Source organism: Oryctolagus cuniculus, chromosome X (genome assembly GCF_051225735.1).
Source record: "Oryctolagus cuniculus isolate XC-2025 breed Fujian yellow rabbit chromosome X, ASM5122573v1, whole genome shotgun sequence".
NCBI classification, from domain to species: Eukaryota; Metazoa; Chordata; class Mammalia; order Lagomorpha; family Leporidae; genus Oryctolagus; species Oryctolagus cuniculus.
In genome coordinates, this window is record NC_142888.1 from 85,141,360 (window position 1) to 85,166,119 (window position 24,760).

Genomic DNA, 24,760 nt, shown 5'->3' on the forward strand with positions numbered 1-24,760 from the left:
GGACAACTTCACTTTGCCCAGGTGTGGGGGAGGGAAGAGGTTCCTTGCAAGGGGAGGAGCATTTTCTAAAGCAAGCAAGCAAGAAAGAAAACAAAGCAAGGCTGAAGTCCTCCCACAGGCAGACTCGTGCTCCGGGTGTGCTTTCACAGGCCAGAAACTACAGAACTGGGAGTACTGCCAAGTGCTTTATCAAAGGAAACAGCCCGCCCAACAGCTGGAGATGGGCTCTTGCCAGCTGTGTGTGCCTCTCCGTCTTTCCTCCTTTTCTCTCCCTTTCTCCTATCTTCATCTCTTCATCTCCTGCAGCAGCCTTGCACTTTGCATCTGGAGAGCCCACAGGTGGACTTCCTTGGAACACAGAGAGTACCCTGGATGCTGAGTAGCTGAGCAGACCAAAGCCCAGTTGCACTGGAGGAGACTGTCCTCGTGAGGGGATCTGTTGCTCAGAAGCTGGGCTCCAGGCATTGAGCAAGGGGGCTGCTGGGTTGCAAGCACTTCTGCTGCAGCTGCAGCCTTGGAGAGATACAGTCCAGTAGTCCCTCCTTAACCTCCTTTTCGCCCATGGTGGGAGGCAGGTGCCTGGCTGGGCTGTGTGTGTTGGCGGCAACAGGGTGTTTTCCAGCAGCCTCAGCAACTTCACCATCCATATTCATTAATTAGTTAATTACTTGGATTCATTTCTCTAAGCTTTAGGCTTCCAAGTAGGGGAGGAGACAAGGTAGGGACGGGGAGAGCTCTGAAATAAAAGGTGTTCTCCTCTTCCTAGGAGTGGGGGAGACCAGTCTTGAAAGGTTGCCCCAAGCTTTGTTTGTAGAAGCAGTTTGATGGAGACCGAGGTTGGTGGGGACTGCCTAGTTCAGTGAGTGGCTGTGCAGGGCTTTGGGAGCTGAGGGTAACAGCCTCATCCCTGGGCAATCCCTGGGGCTTCACCCAATTCCCTGACCACAGCCTGCACCCCTTGCATCCATTGATCCCTGGGGATGGCTCAAGACAAACCCAACATTTCTCCCTGAGAACCTGCCCTATGGGCATGGTCCTTGTGGTGTGTGTCTCTGCGCCGCCGCCCCCCCCCCCCCCCCCCGCCAGTGCCTGCTGCATGCTGGAGACTTAAGTAATATCTGGTGGTCTGGACTCTGGAGAAGGCCATTTTAAAGCTGTATCTCACTGAGTAGGAGGCAATAGCTTGGTCTGTATGTAGTCCCTAAGGCTGCCTTGTTGAGCTTATTTGTTCCCTAGCAGAGTTTTTTTATTTTTTATATTTTATTTATTTATTTGGGAAGTAGAGTTACAGAAAGAGAGAGGGAGAGACAGGAGAGAGAGGTCTTCCATCTGCTGGTTCACTTCCCAAACAGCTGCAACAGCTGGAGCTGGGCAGAGCCAAAGCCAGGAGCCAGGAGCTTCATCTAGGTCTCCCACATGGGTGCAGGGGCCCAAGGACTTGGGCCATCTTCCACTGCTTTCCCAGGCCATAGCAGAGAGCTGGATTGGAAATAGAGCAGCCAGGACCCTAACCAGCACTCATATGAGATGCTGGTGCCACAGGTGGAGGCTTAGCCTACTACACCACAGCACGGCCCCTCCTTAGCAAAGTTTTACTGAGAGATTACAGTGAGATGCCAGGCACCAGGCCTGTTGCAATGGGGGGCTATCAAGAGAGGTAAATCTACAAGTCTAGATCATCTTAGCTCTGGCTTCTGGTAGATATTCTGTAGCCCATCCTCTTTCAGCGTTATTGTCTCCTGCCCTCACGGTCCTTCTCCACCGAGCCCTAAGATGTTGCCTTTTACTCCCTCTTCTTTCCTTGATACTTCTCATATAAATGGTCACATTCCGATGCTCCATCACAAGTGGCCTAATATATAAGGAGCCCAGGCCTTGGAATCCCTAGTCAATCACTTCCTAAATCTGGTGTGACTTTGGCTAACTTGTTTCATCTTGCCGAGCCTCAGATTTTCTCCCTCTGTAAATAGGGAATGATACGAATCATATTGACTTCCATGAGTTTGGGGAAGGTTAATTGAGATAATATATAATAGATATGAAATGTGTGGAACAGGATTTGGCAGAGTAGGTACTCAGCGACTGTTAGCTGTTGGTATTTATTACTATCACAGTGTGTGTGTGTGTGTGTGTGTGTGTGCGTGTGTGATGATTTAGTGTCTGGTGCACACAGCTAGACTAGCATATGATGGGACTATGTGATAAACCATACACAGAACAGATACCCTTACCTGGACATTCAGAAGACCCTTTGGCAATTCTTTTTGTCCAGCCCTGGCAACCAGTCCTGAGTGGAATCAGGTGCAGCTGTCAAGATCCTGAGGCGCAGCTCAACCTCTTCTCCCTGACACTGTCCCTCCCAAGTAGGGCTTTCCCTAAGGCCATAGCATTCTCCTGACTCATGGGCATGGGGCCAAATGTCTTCTGGGAAATTCCACCTTCCTCAGAACTTTTCTGGACTCTGGCTTCCTGTCTTCCCTAATTTGGGGTCTTTTTCTGTCTCACCTCTCCGCCTTACTCTGTGTCCTAACTCACTTGCACTTGCCATATTGCCCCATCATGTAGTCACCTTGATTGGGTCTGAAAGGACCAACCAGGACTTGAAAGGATCATTTGTATCACAACCTGCATGTGACCATCTCCCTGAGAATGTGTGTGTGTGTGTGTGCGTGCGTGCGTGTGTACAGCCTGCAGCTTCGGTATGCGAGTTCCTCTGTATGTTGACCTTTGTGACATCAAGATTTCTCGTGCCTAGACCAAATACTGATTGCTCAATCTTCCATCAGCAATGGCCTCTGAGCACTGGGCAGTCAGAAGGATGCTGATGTGGGCATTGACACGATTTGTGATTGAGGTCCTCACGAATGGAGGTTTGTGGGGTTTGCCCCCTCCAGTTTCCTCACAAGGGCACTTCCGATGGTTGGCATCGGCAGCACGTCAGCTGCAGGGAGCAAATGGTGTGAGGGAAGAGATTCCAGGTCTTCTTTGGCTTTGACTGATTCCTTATTTCCTCTCCTTTCCCAGTTTGGGAGCATTTGTTGCTGTCTGAAGGGCTGGGCAGTGCCAACACCACAATAAACAGCTTGTCCAGTACACACAAGCTCTTTGGACCCTGAAATGTCAGCTGGCCAACTGGCTCACAGCTAGACCCTGCTGCGTGCCGTTTGCATCCGGCCCCGACAATGCCGCTCAGCACTTGTAGAACCATGTGTCATAGCAACAAGACTGGGGGTGGGGGCCCCACAGTGACCTGGCCCTAGCTCTGGGAAGCCAAGCTCAGGGGCTGCACTTGCGGCTCCTGGTCAGAATGATCGCCTTAGGGAAATGGCCAGCAAAATGGGCTGTCCTCCTCCTCCCCCCACCCCAGCTTGGCCCAATGGGCTGTTAACGGCCAGTCTCCCTATGCCCCATATGGCTGAACCGCTGACTGGTTGTTGGACAGAAACATCTTGCACAGTGAAACCTAGTAGGGCTGTGGGACATATGCCTCTAAGGGGTACAGGCTGAGCACAAATGGCAAGAGAGGAGAGGGAGCAGCAGTGGGGTCTGGTGGCAAGAATGCCAGGTCAGGATCCAGGAAACCCAGGCTCTGCTCCCAGACCCCGCCACCAACTCCCTTGGCGTCCTTGAGCAAGATCACCCAGAAGGCAGGGCTGGGGGAGCAGGCAAAGGGCCAAGACCTTGCTTAGGATAAAATGAGCTGTGAAATCTTGTGCATGCATTCAGGAGGTAGGGATGGCCTGTTTAACCAGGAAAACTTTTCCCTGAAGAACTACCTAATTGTCCCTGATGCTTTGGATGCATTTGACTAGCAATGGAACCAAACTCGGGTGTTCAGGGGATGTGTCGGAAAAGAAGGGGCTACTTTTTCCAAAATACCTATCTCTGACTTGCTTGGGAAACCAACAACAGAGATTCTTGCTTCCAAGACAGGGGGACAGAGGCATTGTCCCTTAGCTATGGAGGACCCTGGAATTGTCTTCATGTCTACCTCCTGCAGCCACCCAGGACAACTTCTCTGGGGTATGTTGTTTGTCTCTGGTCCAAGGAATTTGTATGGAAGTGACATCTTCCAGCTCACCACCCCAAGAGCCCAACCTTCAAATACCCTCAATGTCCAGGGTCCCACACCATGGCGCAGACTTACTTTCAGGACCCACCTTCGCTCGTAATCCCTGAGCTTCCTCTGCCTGGTAGCAACAAATATGCTATTTATCTGGCCCCATATGCTCAGTGGGAACTTACAGGGTGCAATAGTCTTCAGTAGCACAAAACAGAGTTGATAGAAGCTGCCAGTGTCTGACAGAGAGAAGGTGCTCAATAAATATTTATCAAATGAATCCAGTCTGGAATAAACTTTCAATTTCCTCATGTAAAGGTCTGTAGTTCATGGTAGAAATTTCAAACTTTGCAGTAGGCCCTGTTTGGGGGCAGGAAGAAGAAGCTGTTTTGAGACCATGCAAAAGACAGCATGGGAGCAGCCACCCTCTGTGTGAATGGAGGAAAGGTAGGGGAGTGTGTGTGTGTGTGTGTGTGTGAAGGATGTCTGGGAAAAGGGCCAAGATCCACTGCAGTGTGAGAGTCTCCGACACTACCTAGTGCAGGAATACTACATGTGGTATTTAATTGGCTTTCTGGTTGTTCTGTTACTTAGTGAAGACCTTATACGGCAAATACAGGGCAAAGCTATGATTCCAGAATTTCTGCTGGAGCTTAGGCAGCTCCTGCCTGTTCCAATCAGGTGTCAGTTGCCAGGGAGGGCCTTGAACCTGAAGAATATTACCTGAGGGAACCAGGAAGACCTTGGTCAGGATCTGGACAAATCACTCATAGACCTACATGCCCCCAATTCCTTGGTTAGTTCAGGGACTCTACGAGCTCTAGTCTGGTCTCGGTATCTTCTTCCCTTGACGAATTCTTGTGTTGTCCATGCCTTCACAGCAAGGTGAAGTCCGTGCCTTTGCCTTAGGGAAATAGCCAGCAGTGAGAAAGAGCGGCCCAGCAGAAAAAAACAAACAGAGTAAAGGTCTGCAGGTCTGTTGACGTTATAAGTGCTATTGATTTTACAAGATTTTTCCATCGGGAGGACAGTGAACTGACCTCGTTTTGCAGCTGGCTCGGGCTTTGACGCCACTGTCTAGGCCATGAACCGAGAATCTGCGAGGCTATAGCTTTATCTCAACACATACTTGATAGTCACCACTCACAGCAAGGCCAAACCTGGCCTCCCGGGGTGGGATGTGGGAGGATGTGGGTGACTGAAGGTCTCTGAGCTCCTTCTACCTTTCCCCGGGGATGTTGTGCAATCCCAGACCCAAGCACTGTCATATCTTGCAGTGGATGTCAGCAGAAGCAGGCTTTTCAAGCAACAAGGACCTTAGAAATAAAGCTCACACAGGAAGAGGGTGGTGTTGAAAGAGCACTGAACTAGGAGTTGGTGACTTGGGCTGTGTCCCAGCTGTGCCATTAATTAGCTGTCTGATTTCAGGCTAATTTACATCCGCTCTACTTGTCTCAGTTTTCTCATCTGTTAAATGATAGATAGAAGTCCTTTCCAACTGTAAAATCCAGCAAGCTTGTGAAAATACAGAAGCTAAATAAGAGAGGAAGAGATGTGGATGGAAAATTCTAGTAGAGTGTGGAAGGGACAACCAGAAGAGAAAGAAGGGCAAGCTTCATCATGGTGGAATGGAAGTTCCCTGAGTGGAGACTTGGAGACCTAAATTCTGTTCCTGATTCTATCATTAATGAGTTATGTGGCCATGGGCAGGTCACCCACTCCCCATATCACCCCCCACCATCACACACTTTGTACCTCATTCAAGCAGGATGAATGAGTTGAGTTAATCCCCTGAATTCCAGACTACTTTGTTGTTGGGAAAACTAGATATACATGGCAAACAATTAGGAAATCGACTCAGTGCTCAGTGGTATGACATGGACAATAGGTGCATTTTGGGAAAGGGAGGATGATGGTGGCTGGCAGACTCGGGACTAAAGGGTAAAGGGACAGAGGGAAAGAGCAAACTATCTGGAACTCGATAGACCTGGATCGAATATTGGCTCTGTCCCTACATGGCTGTGTGACTGTGTCGTTTGCTCAACTTAAATTTCTGTGTCCTCACCCATAAAAGGAAGGAATTGACCTAGTCGGTCATTGAGGTTCTTTTCATCTCTGAATATGGGAGAAAACAAAACACAATAAAAGAGGCCAGAAGATATCAAGAAAGCTGAAGAGGGGAATTGTGCCTTCAAGGCAGAAGCCAGCCGGTGTGGATCAGGCCTGTATGTCAAGAGTAAAGGAAGATGGCATTCTCAGAGCACTAGTGGGCCCGCAGGTGTAGGGGGCTGGATGGAGAGGAAGGAGAAGGCAAAGCAAAAGGCAAGACAAAGTCATCTCAAAGGAGCAATTAGAAAGGACGTGAGGGCATGTTCCATGAGTGAGGGCTTGGTTGGAGGGCATGCTGATGAAGAGCCACTGCCTGGCGTGGAGATCATAAGAGGAATCAGAGGTTGAGAGGGGTGGTGAATGATACAGTGGACTCACCAAAGGATGAAATGTTAGTGGAAGGTGGGGAGCTGGAATGCTTTCAAATTGGCAGGACTTCTTCCAAGGGAAGAGTGTGGTCAAAGGCACATCAATAAGTCTTTGATACTCTCAGATTTTACACATCACTGATCCTTGCCCAGGATCAGTGATAATCTCAGGAGGTGTGGAAACCAAGGCCCTGTGAGGGGGTGCAACCTGCTTGGGATCGCATGAAAATTTCATGGCAAGGCCAAGAGAAAAATCTGGTTCTCTCTCCTGATTCAGAGCCCAGTACTCTTTCTTGTGTGACTCCTGTTCTATCCACTGGGTGTTCTTAAATCCCTAATAGGAATGTTGGTCCCTTAGGCAAAAAAACAGAGTGAAGAAAAACCCATCCCAGGTAATTGAAGCTTCAGGAGGCCTTAAGAAGCGGAACCCTGTTGGATGGTACCTTGGGCAACAGGGCCCACGCTTGAGGGAGGGGCAGTGAGAGCTGCCTAAGAAGGAACAGTGTAGATTCTAGAGACACTTGGATCCTTTAAGTCCAGCTCCAGCTGTGTGACCTTGGGCTACTCACAACTTCCTTGAATTTCTGCTTGCTAATCTGTCATCTGTAAAAAGTTACATCAAGTTGTTATGAATAATAAGTAAAATAATGCATGAGAAGTACTTGCCACAGTGCTTAGTACATAATAAACTCTCAATAAGTAGTAGCTAGCATTATTAACAGTATTGCTCTCACCAGTTTGCTCTCTTTTTTGTCAATCTCACATCTCTGCTTGCTCACTTCAGGGTCTCACCCTACCACATATCGGCTGCTGAGCCTTGGGCCTCCAAGACTACCTTCTTCCATTTTGAGACTAGCTTTCCCAGATGGTCTCTCCAGAGTGTCCCAATTCTTCCCAACCTGAATGCCAACATGGGGCCCCAGTAGTGGGCGAACAGAGGAAGACAGGTGTCAGGGGCCAACAACATGAGGCTGTGCATTGCTACCCTGTCACCAGTTCCCTGGCAAAGCCCAGCAAGGTCACCTTTTGCTTCTAATTTCCTCCTTTGGGGAGAGGAGGGTTGAAGAGCAGCCCAGAGGGAGTATTTAGATGAAAGCAAGGGCTTTGCTCTCACAGTTAGGGAGCATCTGTCCAATATTTTCCAAACTAAGAAACATTCTGGCTAAGGGGATCGCCATCACTTTGATAGGAGCAGAGCTATTCTAGCTGTGCTGTACTGAGGTGGGCCTCGTTCTCCAGGCCCCAGGCCAAAGCCCAAGAGCTCTTAATTCTGAAGATGACAGCCAGGTTTCTTCAGATGAGAAGGCTTTTGGGTGTAGCCCTGCAGAGGGAGCTGATTGCTTGTGTTGGGAAATTCAGTGGGTGCCCCAAATTGCTCCCCAGCCTCTCATCCCTGGGGGAAAGGTGGGGACACCAGAGAAACTCAGTGTAACAGGGCCAGGGAAGCCTAAAATCACATTCTAGAGTGCAGGTCCTAGAGATTAAATGGGCTTGCCCATTTTCCGGTTGAGAGGTGCAGGGGAAGATGGGTGGGGAGAGCAGATGGGCGGGGCCTACTGAACCTAGGGGTGGAGCAGGCAACTGTCTGACAAGAATTTAGAGGCCCCAAAGCAGACTCCACCCCAAACATCTCCCCCAGCGTATAGAACCAAACAGTGGTGTGTTTCTTGAGCATTTGCTGAGTGGCTGAGTGTTCTGCATTGTGCTCAGCCCGGGTAGTAAGTTGTGAATTTCAGTCATTACCACTGCCCCCACCCACCCCCAGTTCTTTCCTCTTTACAGCTTTGATGGGGAGGGCCTGAGGTCAGGGCAGGGAAAATAGGGTCATTCAGCAAACACTAATGGCCCTGGACAGCCAGAGACAGAGAGTACGGCAAGAGGCCTATGGATGATGAAGGAAGGCCTGAGGGGGACAGGATGGGTGGTAAGGGGGACAAGGGTGGGGTGGGAGATGTTCTTAAAACAGGGTGGAGGTGGACAGGACACCAATTGTGGCAAAGGGCCAAGCCCTGCAAGAGAGACAGAAACAGTGAGGAAAGGGGCAGGCCATGACAAATGCACACTCTGTGAGGAGGGTTCTATTATAGAACCAGAATGAGTCCTTAAGGCACAACAGGTAGAGGGGGAGGCCCAATAATCTCTGATATTTGGCCAAGACCTTGCCATCAAAAAAGTTCCATCTCTCTGTCTCTGTCTCTGTCTCTGTCTCTCTCTGCCTCCCCTCCACATACGCACCCCTGGTCTCTAATTTTCATAACAGCCCTGCCAAAGTGGGTAGGGAAGAGGTAATTACTCCCATTGGACAGATGAAGAAACAGACACAGAGAGATTATTTTTGATTTACCCGAGGTCACATACATTGTCTTAATTGCAGAGATGGGACCAGAACTTTGGTCCCCAGACTTCCAGAGAGGCAAAGGCCAGAATTGGATGGCTATCTAGAGTAGGTAACCCCCTCCATAGTATTGTTTCTTTCTTTCTTTTTTCTTTTCTTTTTGTTTTTGACAGGCAGAGTTAGACAGTGAGAGACAGAGACAGAGAGAAAGGTCTTCCATTGGTTCACCCCCCCAACTGGCCGCTACAGTCAGGAGCCAGGTGCTTCCTCCTGGTCTCCCATGCAGGTGCAGGGCCCAAGCACTTGGGCCATCCTCCGCTGCCTTCCCGGGCCACAGCAGAGAGTTGGACTGGAAGAGGAGCAGCCGGGACAGAATCCGGCTCCCCAACCGGGACTAGAACCAGGGGTGCCAGCGCCACAGGCAGAGGATTAGCCTAGTGAGCCATGGCGCCGGCAATAGTATTGTTTCTCTTCTCTCTCCCTGCGCACCCATATGTGAGATTTTACTCTCAAAGTTACACTCTTTTGGATTGAAACCACGGCTTCTGCTCTAACATGAGAAGCTGCCGCTGAAAGGCTGAGAAGAGAGGGCAGAAGCAGACATCTGAGCACCTCAGGATGCTGTCTGGGTGCATGCCTAAGAGAGGGCCTGGGCTGTGGCATGGGTGCTGGGGGCAGGTCAGGAGACGAGAGAAGGCAGCACTGGCAAACAGTGCTGGGAGGAGCTGTGCCCCAGTGTGAATGGTGGCCACTCTGGGAAGGGAGGGGGGAAGGGCAATTCTGCCCAGAAGCTGGCCTGACCTTAGGAATCTCTAATGGGTGACTGCACAGGGCCCCAGATCTGAGTCCTTGCAGGGAGGCGGGGGAAGACTTCCATGTAGCCTTGAAGGAGGGGGAGAGGGGAGGGCTGCTGTGGCGCTGGCTGGACAAGGAAGCTGCTCGGCCAAAGAAGCCGGGATCCTGGAAGGGCGGGGTGGGGGTAGGGGAGCTATTCAGGGAGCTGGCCTAGAGCCAGGGGCCAGGCCCAAGAGGGTGAGCAGAGGCTTGAGAGCTCTGGGCCCCATTCCAGCTCCTGACCTTGAGTCACCAGGCAACTCGGCACTTTTCCTACCTCAGCCCAGACACCCATCAGGTCTGTTATCTCGGCTTCCCGTTTTACAGAATACTGTATAAAAGTGCTCCCTTGATCCTCCTCCTGATGGATCCTCCCCTTCCTACAGGCTTCCCCTGCACCTTGCTTGTCTCCGGCATCTTGCAAGCCTTCTGTGCCTCCTGGGAGCTCTTGTTTGCTGCCTTTGGTCCCAGCTCTGTCCCTTCCAAGCACAGGCTGCCCCTGTGCACAAAAGTGCAGGCACATTCTGCACCATAGGGCGAGGGCCTGAAGGCCTCATCCAGTGCTTGGCCTAGGCCTCTGGAGATAGAGCTAAAAATAAGCTGCATCTGAGAGGATCAAGGCTGAGCTTTTCAGAACTGACAGCAACCTTAGAAGACATTTGTACCATTCATTCACTCATTCATTCCATTTGTTGAGCACATACTATGTTATAGGCACTTGAGGTACACCTCCAGGGCTCATGGCGCTCTCAGTCTAAAGAGGAGTATCATTCATCCAATAAGCACACACATCAATATAAATGTGTATCCCTTAAACCTTACCTTTTACATTAAAGGGAAGATTGGAGCCCAGAATGGTTATGGGACTTTTCAAGGTTGTTCTAGTGGCCAGAACTCAGGTTTCCTGACTACCATTCAAGTGCTCTTCCCAATGCTCTGAAAAGAATACAGCACAAGTGTGATCTCTCTATACATAGAGCCAGCCGTATCTATAGTCAGATCTATAGCCATATCTATAGCAAGCGGCCTACTTGGAAAGATTTGAAGATCATCCCTAAGCAAGTCCTTGTGCCATTGCTCTCCCCTCCCCAACCTATGTGCTCTTCCAGCACACCCTCCCCCCCCCCAACACACACCTAGGACTAAATGAAATCTCTGCATTAAAGTCCCTGTGATCTGACTGGGGGAAGATTGCTAAGTCATTATCTGCCATTTACACAAACCAATTTCTTCGATTTGTCCTTTAGGGCTGGCCCAAAGGCCAAGCACATTTGATTTGCAGGAGGGAAAACTGGGAGTCTCCCTTAAAGAGGGCATTGCTAGGCAGGGAGGTTCCCCTTCCCAACCACTAGAGCGGTGGGCCCCAGGAAACTCCAGGCAGCAGGAGGGAACAGGTCAACTGAGGGAACAGGCAGGAGGAAGGCACCCAAAAAGGAAGCAGGAAGGTTCTGAAGATAGACTCCTGCTTCACAGTTTTGCCTTGGGGGCCAGCCCTGCATTGACACCCTGATCGGTGACATTTTATTTCAAAATACATGTTTACATTTGGTCTTTCCCTCTACTGGATTATACTAAGGCTTTTGTCCTCTGGCCAGCCTGGTGTCTGGGTAGTTTGTGCTTATCTGGGATTACTGAGGGACCTTCCCTGAGAATGCTCAAGGAGCTACCCTTACACAGTCCTGGCATTCTAGAGGGCTCAGTTTTCCAGGGAATTGTCTTAAGAACCTTTCAATCAAGGGAAAGAAGTAGCCCCAGCCCCAGGATCTCCTCATCCTGACCCATAAAGGGCCCTTTTTGGCTTCCCCTGCAGCTGTGAGGAAGGAGGTTCAGTGAAAGCGACACTGGTGCAAGTTCCAGTCTCCACCTAGAGTGCAGCTGTGCCTGGAACTCTCCTTAAAACAAAGCCCAATCCCCAGCTAACGACAACCCAGTGCTTTAGAAATCACAGGCCAGGAATTCTCATCTGGCCTCTGCCACTTACTAGCTGTACAACTCCAGGCAAATCATTTGAGCCTCTCTGAGCCTCAGTTTCCTCATCCACAAAATGGGCAATGGGCCCCAAACAATATAATATGCAACTTGTAAGATTCCAAAAGCTAACGTATGTCATGTTCTTAGAACAGTGTTCGCTGAGCAGTCAATGCAAGGGAACTGCTGCTGTTATTATTTGGACCAGAGGAGGCTTTGAAGTCTCCCAGTGGCAGGTCAAGACCTAACAGCTGTCCATCTCGGCCTTCTTGTTAAATCAAGATTTGCATGTATCAGGCTCGCCTAAAGCAAGGCCCACCTGCAGGGCATTTCCTGCACTGGTGATTCATGGGTGGGATGCATTCCACCCACCTATTTTAAGCTGTAATACATTTTCTTCCCCCTGACGTGGATGTGTTTACACAGGGGAGGACGGTCCCAGTCAAAACAAGATGAAAATACACTGCTGGCTGGGAGCCCCAGGCTAACTGGTTTCAGGTCCTCTCCCAGCTGTCAGCACCTCACAACAGGGCCCTGGGGCTGGGGGGCTGGCCAGCCCTGCTCCCCTGCCTCCTGCATCCACTCGACCCAGTGCTGCCTGGTGTCAGGGGCTTCGGTCATCACCTGCTCAAGCTAGAGGGAGCCCCAGGGCTGAGGTTTTGAGTTTTACAAGAGCAAGAAGGAGGGGTGCTGAGGGGCAAGGGCTACCCTTGCCAGCTCTCGTGTGAGTGTTGCATCTGTTGCCAGGGCGGCCTGGTGCACAGGCAGAGAAGGCCGCTGCCAACAGAGAGTAGCAGAAAATGGCCAAAGAAAGCTCCCCCGGAGACCTGCCCTTCTGCCTGGAATTTCTCCCACTGGACTCATTCCTTTAGGTTAACAGTAGGCTGCTGGTAAGAAGAAACGATCCTAGGAAGAAGTCACCAACTCCTGTCAGCCGCAGGCTCTTCCTGGGGGTCCCTTTCTCAGCTTTACCACCTTGGAAATCAGGCCATGGAGCTTGAGGAGGATATGCCCAGGGAGGGTGTTTTGCTGAGCAAGCAGTTGGCATCTCCCAGACAGGGAGCACTGAGGATAAATGCCCCCAGTATGCCCAGGGCAGCCTTGCTGCTCCTCATAGAATTTTCTTTTCTTCTCTTCTCTTTTCTTTTCCCTTCTTTTCTTTTCAATCTTTAAAATTTATATAAGATAAACCAATTTCATGTATTTCATATATACAGATTTAGGAGCCTAGTGACACTTCCCACCCTACCCTCCCTCCTGCCCACGCTCCCACCCTCCCTCCTCCTTCCTTTCTACTCTTTCTTTTAATTTTACAATGATCTACTTTCAGCTTATTTTATCATCATAAGCTTAACCCACCACTAAGTAAAGAATTCAACAAATAGTAAGAAGAAAAAAAAAAACTGCTGATCCTCAACAGTAGAGACAAGGGCTATAAACAATAATCAAATAAAAAATGTCATTTTATCTTATATACATTGCATTTTTGTGCTCCATTAGTTACCACAGATCAAGGAAAACACATGATATTTGTCTTTTTGGAACTGGCTTATTCACTAAGTTAATGGTTTCCAATTGCATCCATTTTGTTGCAAAAGACAATATTCCATTCTTTTTTATGGCTAAGTAGTATTCTGTAGTGTGTATATACCACAGGGTTTTTTATTATTATTATTATTTTTGAAAGTCAGAGTTACACAGAGAGAGAAGAGGCAGAGAGAGATCTTCCATCTGCTGGTTCCCTCCCAAATTGGCTGCAACAGCTGGAACTGTGCTAATCTGAAGCCAGGAGCCAGGAAATTCTTCTGGGTCTCCCACATGGGTGCAGGGGCCCAAGGACTTGGGCCATCTTCCCCTGCTTTCCCAGGCCATAGCAGAGAGCTGGATTGGAAGTGGAGCAGCTGGGACTTAAACCAGCGCCCTTATGGGATGTGGCACTGCAGGCAGCGGCTTTACCCGCTACACCACAGAGCTGGCCCCAGTACCACAGTTTTTTAATCCAATAGTTGATTGATGGACATCTGGGTGATTCAATAGCTTTTTTTGTTATTTAAAAGGCAGAGTTACAGAGAGATAGAAGGAGAGACAGAGGGAGAGAGCTCTTTTATCTCCTGTTTCACTCCCCAAATGACCACTGAAGCCAGGAGCCAGGAACTCCCACGTGGGTGGCAGGGGCCCTAACACTTGGGCCATCTTCCACTGTTTCCCAGGCCATTAGCAGGGAGCTGGATCAGAAGTGGAGCAGCCAGGACTCAAACTGGTGCTCATATGGGATGCCTGCTACATCACAACACTGGGCCCCGTTCCATATCTTAGCTATTGTGAATTGAGCTGCAATAAACATGGGGGTACATATAACTTTCATATGCTGTTTCCATTTTGCTTGGGTAAATTCCCAGGAGTGGGATAGCTGGGTCATATGTTAGATCTATTTTCGGATTTCTGAGGAATCTCCATACTGTCTTCCACAATGGCTGTAAAAGTTTACATTCCCACTAACAGTGTATTACGGTGCCTTTTCCCCCACCTCCTTGCCAGCATTTGTTGTTTGTTGATTTCTGTATGAAAGCCATTCTAACTGGGGTGAGGTGAAACCTCATTGTGGTTTTTATTTGCATTTCCCTGATGGCATAGCATTTTCTTAATAGCTTGCTTTTACTTAACCAGAAGAGGAGAGAACATTCTCCTTTGCCGTGAAATCCCCTTTGCCTGAAAACTCAAGGCCAGCAGATAACCAAGACCCATCATAAAGCCCCACCCTCAGCAGCACCCCACCAGTCTATGCCTAGCCAGCCTGGGTCACTTCTTACAAAAGCCCCCACTATTTGAACATAGCTGAACAGGTCATCATGTTCTTTCCCTGAGAAAAACCAAACAGCTCTCCCTCTGAGAAAGACTTTTCATTGTAACAGGGCACCTCAAGACTTCAAACCCAAGGGTGACATTAATGGTGAGAATTTCCTTTACCTTGGCGGACGTCCGGGTATTTTTAGGCTGGACTTTTTTTGCCCCCCTCCACCCCTATCATTCCAGTTTTATGGCTGTCACTCACTCAGAGAATCAGATATGCTAGTCCTAAATCCCTCTTTGATACTGGTGCCAGCTGAGACTTGGCTGCCCTGCCCTTGGGCTTTATCACCCTCTAGTGCTCCCTGTGGGTGACCCGTTCCCAACTGACCCAGCCCCTTTAGCTAAAGATGGAAACTGACCAAAGTCCCAGCATTTGTGGAGAACCAGGAACACACACATGGGTGAATTATCCCTTTTATTCAAGAGGTCGAGCCTTGCTTCCAGCTCATTAGTGGCCACTTACTCAATTAAACTGTGTTTGCGTTTCCCAAGTATGTTTGATTTTCACAGGTCCTTCATGTTTTTAACTAGAGAGTCTCTCTCAGACAATGACTTCCCAAATTAAAGTGTTAACAGAAGGCTAGTACATGATTTTGTCTATAGTTCTTCTCTACCACGGCCATTACCAAAGTTCTAACACTTAGCCGGTTCTTTTTCTTTATTTATTAAGCACATTTACACCACATTTATTCCATGTGCCAAGTGCTAGTCCAGGCCCTGGGTGTACATGAGTGGGAAAGATGAGCCCCCACCCCTACAGAGTTTATGTTCTGGTCTAGGAGGCCAGTTGATGCATACTTGTGACCTTGCACTGCTTACTTCAATCATGAACCTATCTGGCTGTGCCTTCAGTTCTGCTTGGAAGACTAGAGGTCCTGCTGATTACTGATTGTTTGTACCGTTGAAACTCTCAAGGTCAAAATGTTGTGCAAGTTACAAGTCCTATGTACAGAGACAGATTGCTAAGACCTTCAAGAGGATCATTGAAATACTAATTCCATTTTAACATCAAGTCCTCACACTACTCTTCACCCGGAAGTAGTATAGATAACTTGTGAAACTGTGGGAACAACAACTGGAACCGGAAAGAACGTTAGAAACATTAAACTTTGGAACAGAATTGAAAGGGATGCACATTTAGGGAGCCATTTTTTCCAGCAGTGTTTGGTGACCAGGGTCCATATCCATCATGAAGTATATCACATTCCCATAACCCTTTTCTACTCTCCAAAGAGCTCAGCTATACGGTGTTCATCAAATCTGATCCGGAAACACAAGCAGCGCTCTCTCTCTCTCTCTCTCTATATATATATATATACACACACACACACACACAATTATACATACATATCATGTCATCAAGGACAGCTTCAGTCTGTAAGAATGATACATGAGATCTTTAGAAAATCCATGACAAATGCATATTATAAAAAAAGTATGCACGGGGGCCGGCGCCATGGCTCACTTGGTTAATCCTCCGCCTGCGGTGCCGGCATCCCATATGGGTGCCGGGTTCTAGTCCCGGTTGCTCCTCTTCCAGTCCAGTTCTCTGCTGTGGCCCGGGAAGGCAGTGGAGGATGGCCCAAGTGCTTGGGCACCTGTACCCGTGTGGGAGACCAGGAAGAAACCCCTGGCTCCTGGCTTCAGATCGGCGTAGCGCCGGCCATAGTGGCCATTTGGGGGTGAACCAATGGCAGGAAGACCTTTCTCTCTGTCTCTCTCTCTCTCTCACTGTCTAACTCTATCTGTCAAAAAAAAAAGTATGCATGGATTTCAATTTTTTTGCACCAAAATAAACTTATCTTTTAATTCCATTTCCCACAAACTTTTGAAAGTATACTGTTTCCAGACTTTAGATGTCCATAGATGTGTACACCATGTGTGGGAAATATGTTTTATAGGGGAACTTTATTTCCATTTCAGGGATGATGAGCTAGCAGCCTAGGGTGTTTAGAAGCCTTATATGTAGTCCCCTGGCTGACTAGTAGCCAAGGTGGAAAAAGAACTCTGGCCTTCCAACATATTTTCTTCCCACTTGACCAACTTCATCTAGAATTGTTGCTAGAGGTACTTTTCTCAGAGAAAAAAGGCATTGGTCGGGGAGGGAAGTGTCCCTTCCTATTCTTTTTGGGCTCAGAATGAGCTGCATGGGCTACACTCATCACTGCAGTAGCATATTGTTGGAAAGAAATTGCCCAGTGACATGACCGATGACTTCTAGATTATCTTCCAACCACCCTCAGGCCCCTTTCCCCAAGAAATCCAGAGTATCTGTGAAACTCCCTTCCTCTAAGCTGCTGAGCTAGTCACTGTCTATACTTGGCTGTTCCTCAGTTTCCATATTTACTTTAACTCTTCTGCAACTCTGTCAACAACATCCACAGTATTATTAGTTTTAGCAAATAACAGAATGTCAGAACTGTTGACCAGGATTCGTTAGTCGGTTGTTGAAGCTCTATCCCAGGACATAGGGGCTAGTGTTCTTCTTATTTTTCAAGGTGTATGAGCTTTGGCAAGAAGCCTTTCCCAGTAAGCCCCACCACATTCTGCTGTCTATAGGTCTTTAAAGCTGCTCGTGCCCACAGAGGCTCTGTTCACAGAGACCTGGGCACTTCTGTCTTTTCTTGGTGGCACAAAGCACTCTGTAAGTAAATTTTTCAAAAAAAACAATGCCAATACTTGGAATTTATTTTTGTGCTTTATCCTTATGATCTTGTTGTGGCCTTTTAACAGAAATCTGTGTGAGGGTATTTCAAAATCTTCACGGATAATAGAATTAAATGTTAACCTTAGGGAATGGGTGTTTAGCCTAGTGGTTAAGATGCCCATTTCCCACATTCGAGTACCTGAGTTCAGTTCCTGGCTCTGGTTCCTGACTCCAGCTTCCTGCTCATGCAGACCCTGGGAGACAGCAGTGATGGCTCCAGTGATTAGTTTCCTGCCACCTACATGGGAGACCAGGACTGAGCTCTTAGCTCCTGGCTTCAGCCTCATTCAGCCTTGGCCATTAAGGGCTTTGGGGGCGTGAACCAACAGATGGTAGCTCACTCGCTCTCTCTCTCTCTCTCTCTCAAATTTTTTTAAAATTTAAATGAGAATTTATTTTGGCACAAAAGTTTTTTTTGAAATTCATGCATTTTTTCATAATATGCATATCTGTGAACTTTTTGAAGATCCCACCTTTGGACAAATCTTAAAATTTTGGGACACCAAAATAAACTTATCTTTTAATTCCATTTTCCACAAATGTGTTGAATTGTGCTCATGCTTGGTAAGATGGCTTTAGTGCTTAACATTCACGTTGTCAGGAAGGACTGGGGAATGGTATTTCAGGTTAGCACTGAGAATCTTAAGGCTTCTGACGCAAAATAGCTTTCTCTTCCAGTCCCACTCCCAACACTGACTGTCTCAAGGAGCAAAAGAGGTTAAAATGGTTGCTGTGTTGCTAGCAGGCAACCAGGAAGTCCAGGCCTTGGGGGGAAAGCAAAGCCTCTGTTTATTCAAGCCCAAAACCTAGCAGGCAGTGTAAATTAAACATAAAAATAAAATAAAATATCAAAACACAGTCCAGATGTGTAGCACAGAGAAGAGCAAATTCCCCTTCAGTGAGCAGTAAAGGTGGCCTCTTGGTCAGGGAAGGGCTCCTAAGCATTATGCTGGGGTGAGGATGGTAAGGGTGGGTGAGTTCCAGGCTTGGATCAGGGTGAGGATGGGCGTGTTCACAGAGATCCTGGCAAGGCTTTGTAGTCAGCCCCGGCAGGTTCCTGAGGGACAATGAGTCACACCCCTCCAGCTATCCTGGGAATCAATCCATATTTGATCTTGATCAGGCACTTACAGCCACAGGGCTGGAGGAGAGCTGGCCTCTGAGAAGGGAGGTGCATCAATGAACCAACCTAAAGGTGCTGTCAGAGAAAAGTCAGCCCTTCCTATTCTCCACTCTGGGTTCTTCCCTCTTCCCCACTGTGATGTCTGTGCCCTGCTTCCCTAACCTCACAGGCTGAGAGTTCCCATGGACAGCTGTGTAGTGTCTTAGAATTGGTTCCTTGTAATAGAGAGGCAAAATTTGCCAAAGATTTAGATATAAATCAGAACAGGTGCAGAGCTGTCCCTCTAAGAGTAGCTCTCACTAACGCCCTGATGGGGCTTTCAGGAATGAGAGAGAAAGATGGTAGAATAAACAGCAGGCCTGAAATATACTGCACCTCACCAGAATGTGTCAGACAAAGTGAGTCTCAGTGCCCCCAAGGCCCTTCAGGGAGCCCCTTTATTGGCTTTCACCTTTTGGCCAGTGGTTCCTAAAAAGCAGCTATATGGGCTGGTGCCAGAACTGTACACAAATCAGCTAAAACGTGTCCTTCCCCTGCCCCTGGCTTATTCCACTGGATTCCCTAGGGCTGGAACCCAGGTCACCGCTATGTTTCCGCAAGCTCCATGGGTGGTCCTGACGTTAGGAAGGTCATCTAAACTGCTTTCTCTCCAGCCGCAGTCCACTGTCTGCTGTGGGTCCAATTGTCTTCCGATGCTGATAAGCTACTCACCACTCTGTTGAAAGAAATCCAATAATTTGGGGGCCGGCATTGTGGCATAGCGGGTTAAGCCACTGCATGGGATACCGGCATCCCATATAGGCACCAGTTCCAATCCAACTCCCTGCCAAAGCCTCTGGAAAAGCTGTGGAAATGACCCAAACCTTTGAGCACCTGTACCAAAGTGGGAGACCTATATGGAGTTCTTGGCTCCTGGATTCGGCCTGGTCCAGCCCTGGGCATTGCAACCATTTGAGTGAAGCAGTGGATGGAAGACCTCTCTATCTCTACCCACCCACCACAGTGTGTGTGTGTGTGTGTGTGTGTGTGTGTGTGTAACTGTGCCTTTCAAATAAATAAATAGGTCTTTATGATAATTTAGTTCAAACGCAAGTGCTAGTTCACACTGCTGGTGGTTAAATGTGACACCTTTCCAGGGCTGATTCCACAAAGTGTAAAGAACTCCAGGAGAGATCACTGGAACCCAAAGGCATCACTGATGGTGACCCTTTGTAGGCACTATGGTGGCTGGTGGCGGCAGCTCTGGAAAGTAGCTTGGAGGGGGATTTTTCTCTTGGTACCTTCAGATCACACTCCTTGGGTAGTCAGTCACAGGCGGCACCAAGGCCAGGACTGGCTCTAATTAGAAGTGCTCTCATGAGGACCTGTGGGCATCATCTCTGATTGTGCACAAAAGGTATTTGTCTTTATTTCTCCTTCATTTAAAAGTGTTTATTATAATGAGTGACATCTTTGAAAATTGTGGTCCTGGCAGTGTCGGGACTTCTTGTTTGTGGTATGTGGGCTGAAGCTTCAAACTGGTTCCCCTTATGCTCACTTGAATGCCACTCTAAAGTTCTACTAAGACCTTGTCACCTATGACCCCTGTATAGCACAGCTTTGCATGTCAGAGAGACCATGGTTTGTTATACTCAGGCCTGGCCTAGAGTACGCTGCCTTGTCATGTCCTGTGGCCTTACTACTCCTTTGAAGTCATGAGGAGGTGGGGGAGAGATAGATGCCCCCTCTGCCTGCCTATCTGTGAATTAGGTGGTGTGAAAGCTGAAGAAGTCTGCATAAATACGTGTGCACTTTCTTGCTTCTTTCTTCCGGATCAGGTGTGTGTATTACTTGTCAGCAATTTTCAAACCAAGTCGGGTGGCCTTCCTTCACCCCTCCTGGCACTCCTTTGAGTTCCCTGGCACTGTTCCCATGGTTGTGAGGCCCTGCCCAGGACACTTGTTTCTCTCCTTTCTTTGCAGCCTGGGAGTAGTGTGCCCCACTCCGTCCCCTCCTGCTGCTGCCCCGCACCCTAGCTCAACTGCCTTCCTTGCATCCAGGAAGCCAAGGGGAGGGGTGGCTGGAGAGCCAGAGGCCCCTTGCAATCTGCAGAGCCCCTCTTCACAAGTCATAGAACATCACAACAGAGGAGCAAGGAGCTAGCTCAAGTGAGCACATGGTGAATAGCTCCTCCGGGAGGAAAGCGGAGGCCTCAGCGGCACAATGAGAGAGCCCTGGGAGGCTTATAATACTTACCCATCGTGGTCAAGGAGCCTGAGCGGCTGAAGAGCCAGCATTATTAACCGTCCTTTTATTCCCTAGGGAACCTGTAGCACTTCAAAGGTCACACATTCTCTGGTGGGGCTCATAATGGAGCCAGGTGCGCCCCCTCAGAGCCTCTGCTCTCTTTACAGGTCCCTTGTCTCTTGGCTTCGCATCCCCGACAAGATTCCCCTGATTCTCTTCTTCCAAGCATTGCCAATAGCCCCCAAGTCCTTCACGTGCCACTCAAAGTAACCCTGGCAACTGCCCGAGAAAATGGCTTGGAATTTCAGCTCTTGGGACTGCTCCACAGAGCAGAGGGGATAGGGAGAGGCCCCGCCAGTTTCTCCTTGGCCTGGATAGGCTAGTGCAGACAAACAGACATGGAGAGTGGTCGTATTTCCTGCTGCTTTCTTTCGCAGCCCCTGGGAAGGCTGCCGTGCACCAGGATTTTCCGAGGGTGGGCTTTTTTGAGGGGCATGACGGGGGCATTTGCCTGCTTGAAGCTGCTTGCCAGTCTATGAGGGAGGACAAGGAACCTCACTCAGCGCGTGCTTCTAGGAGAGATAGTAAGGGTAAGACTGAGATGAGCTGGCCAGAGGCAAGAGGCTGGCAGGGAGAGGTGAGCCCCCTGCTGCTTGGAAGGAGGGAGCTGGCAACATAGAAAGCAAACCCCTTCGTCCTTGTTCCCTTGCTTTACAGACCCTCAGATTTAGGACAGGAATACAGGTGAGAGACCCTTCTTGGCACTGTCAGCCACAGTGTCAGAGGAGCCCATAGGTCCCACACAAACTCCAAGCTTGGTGGCTGCTGTATTATATCCATTGAGGTTGGCACTGGCCAAAGGGAGGGATGGGGAAAAGAAAAGCACAGCCCATTTTGTGGGATGAAGCAGTGCCCAGGGACAGTAGTGGTGTAGTTCCTCTGAACCCAGGCTACCTTCCCAAGCACGCCCAAACCCTGTGCCTTTTTCTGAGCAAACATTTCATTAAGGTTTTAACCAGTAGGGAGGCCTCTGAAATTGCCAAGACTCAGGGTCTTCTGGAAGGAGGCACTTGTGACTTGTACTACTCATTTGCTTTATAAAATTTCCCTGAAATGTGCCTTGTGCTTTGGCTAAGCCTGCAGTCTACTCTGAATTGCATTTTGAATGATAATGGCAACTAGTATGGGGAAGGGGAAGAAGGATGTTGATTCTGTTTCCCAAGGTTAATTTTACAAACATCTCATGCTTCTAGCTGGATAATTGGGATGGTAGAAAATGAGAAGAGGGCTTGAAAAACTTATGGAGGTAAATTTTCCCAGCTGCAAGGCATAAAGAGAAAGGAGACAGGCATAAATATTGACACAAGGTTCATGAAATTTAAGATCCACTGACCTGAACTGCATTCCTAGATAAGTCATCAATACTTCCAGTCCTACTGAGATGCCAGGACAACTCTCCCCTGCTCCCCATGATTATTGATCAAAGTTGAGGTGATGAAGATGTTTTGACAAGAGCAGTGTTTGGAGGCCAGAATCGTGGTGTAGCAGGTTAAGCCGCCACCTGCGATACCGGCATCCCATATGGGCATCGGTTCGAGTCCGAGCTGCTCCACTGCTGAACCAGCTCCCTGCTAATGTGCTTGGAAAAGCAGCGGAGGACAGCACAAGTGCTTGAGACTGCACTTATGTGGGAGACCTGGAAGAATCCTGGGTTTGGTCTGGCTTAGCCCTGGCTCTTGCAGCCATTTAGGGAGTGATCAGTGAATGGAAGGTCTCTCTATCTCTCCCTTTCTCTCTCTCTTTCATCTCTCTCTCTCTCTCTCTCTCTCTGTAACACTGCCTTTTCAAATAAATAACTAAATCATAAAAATGAAAAAGAGCAGTGTTTGACTTCTCTGAATGAGGTGGGTGGGATAGAACACTTTGTAAAAACGGGGTTTGGTTCCGCCTGGCCCCTAGTGTCACTCAGAGATTGTTTATGAAGCTCACATGGGCCCCTGTCCGGGAAGGAACTGAAAGGCACAATTCATTGCTCCTGCCATCATTCACCACCAGGGTTTGTCCCAAATCAACTGCTGGAGCTGCTTTTCCAAGAGAGGGCCCATCTCTGCACTCGCCAGAATTCTCCTTGGGCCCCCTCTCACCCTCCATCGCCTGCTGCATCTGCATCTGTGTCCTCCTCCTTGTCTTCCTGCCCTCCAAAGTCAGAGCTCTGGGCCCTGGTCATGCAGAGCAGTTCACATGATTCACAGAGAACAAGGCGCTTTCTCTGTCACCATCTTTCCTGCTTGCTTTCCTGCGTCTGGACTTTGGGGATTTTCCGTGAATCCAAAGTAACTGTGTAAGTGGCAGTGGCCTTCCTGTGCGTAGCTGTCCACGCTGGAATGGAAGCACAGGCAAAGAAAGAAGATAAGAGAGAAGCAAGGACAAAGTCAGCCATGGCATTTCAGCCTCCTTATTCCCCCAGCCTCTTCCGCAAAAGGGACAAGTAAGTAATTCGAACTAGACAGAACCTCAGATGGTCGGGGGCCGTGGTAGAGGAGTAAGTGGGAGGGATGTTTTTCAACCGTCCCATTAACACTGTGCTCACACTCTCGCGCTCAATATCCTTTTTGTATTTCCTTTTCCAGCTTCTAACCCAGTGTTTGCTTTGTGGCTTGTCCCGCACCTCTTGCATGGTGTCTTTTTCCGCTTCTTCTGACACAGGACCCTGTGTTTTGCTGGCAATATTGCTGAATCTTTGGGTGGAACATTCCCTGTAGAAAATAAGGAAGATTTGCCTATAAATAGTTTCCTTCTGGCTTCGTGGCACACAATGCTTCAAGTGTGACAAAAAGGGAAGTGAGATGTTCCCCCTCATTGCCTCCCCAACCTACTGTGCCCAGTCCTTGTCAGTGCGCTGAGATTCTCCTACACGAGGATTCTGCAGTCCAGTCTTTGTTCCACTGTCCCGTGGGAAGCTGCAGTGGGAAGGGCTTTTGTCCTGGAGAGTGTGGCTTTTGAATAAGTGGAACAGACCAGTGGGAATGCTGAGACAATTCTTCTAGCTTAAAGGGAGCAAGTGGCTTCCAGGGCCTGCTCAAATGGAGGCAGATGGCCCTGTCCGCACTACGCCACCCTCCCTCCATCTAGAAGGTCACTCCGGAGAGAAGTGGTGTCAGCTCTGTTCGGTTTCATCATGAAGCCCCATGGCATTAGAGCTAGAACTGAGAATTAGCAAAGCGCCCAGCTCATCAGCTAGATGCCATTACTCCGCTGGTTTGTGATCCAGCCTACTTTGTGCTTCTACGGGTGTCGGGCTTGCTGGGCTGTTGAATCCCTGCACCACTATTTCCTGTCTGGGGCCCACCTGCACAAAGATGCTGAAATTCTTGAGGATCAGCACATTACTCAGAAATAGTAGATCAGATGTTAAATGCCATGCACAGCACAAACCGCCCCTCCCCAACTGGCTTCGGTGCAGCTCTTCTGAGCAGAGGAATTTTCTACTGAGGGTTAGGCAGAAAACCCTCTGTGTTCCTTCTCCTCGCCCCCTCCCCTCCCCTCTCCACCCCGATCTTCCCTTCACTTCTTTTTTAGAAAATCTTTCTACAGAGATATTTTATTTTATTCTTTTTAAAAGATTTGTTTATTTATTTGAAAGGCAGGGTTACAGAAAGGCAGAGGCAGAGAGAGAGAGAGGTCTTCTATCAGCCGGTTCACTCCCCAGATGGCCACAATGGCTGGAGCTGCACCGATCTGAAGCCAGGAGCCAGGAGCTTCTTCCAGGTCTCCCACACAGGTACAGGGCCCAAGGCCTTGGGCCATCTTCCACTGCTTTCCCAGGCCATAGTAGAGAGCCGGATTGAAGTGGAGCAGCTGGGACTCAAACTGGTGCCCACCTGGGATGCCGGTACTGCAGGTGGCAGCTTTACCTGCTACGCCAGAGCCAGCCCCCAGATATTTTATTCCATTGTTTTCCTGTATCAGATCCTCACGTCCAGCCATTCTTTGGGAGTAAAGGATCTTAAAGTCTCAAGGTGATCATTTCTAACACAACAGAACTAGGGGTGTAGAGGGGATGAGAGACGGATTGAGTGTGCGCTGAACCTAAGATCTTTTTGCAGTTGTTTTTCTAAACGAAATCCCTGAAGTGAGCTTGTTTTCTTGGTGTTGACCTTGTTCTCCTAAAAGCTGAGCA

General features: G+C 48.9%; 1 protein-coding gene across 17 annotated transcripts in view; it reads left to right on the forward strand.

The window, feature by feature from the left end:
• Nucleotides 1-24,760, forward strand: part of TSC22D3 (TSC22 domain family member 3) — a 69,350-nt gene that overhangs the window by 37,817 nt on the left and 6,773 nt on the right. The window contains exon 1 of one of the 17 annotated variants that reach the window (XM_008272854.4): nt 17,917-23,068. The exons of the other annotated variants lie outside the window; for them this stretch is intronic. Within the exon in view, the coding sequence (XP_008271076.1) occupies nt 22,965-23,068 (104 nt within the window). The 5' untranslated portion in view covers nt 17,917-22,964. Of the gene's footprint in view, nt 1-17,916; nt 23,069-24,760 lie in introns of those variants that run through there. 17 annotated transcript variants of the gene reach the window in all.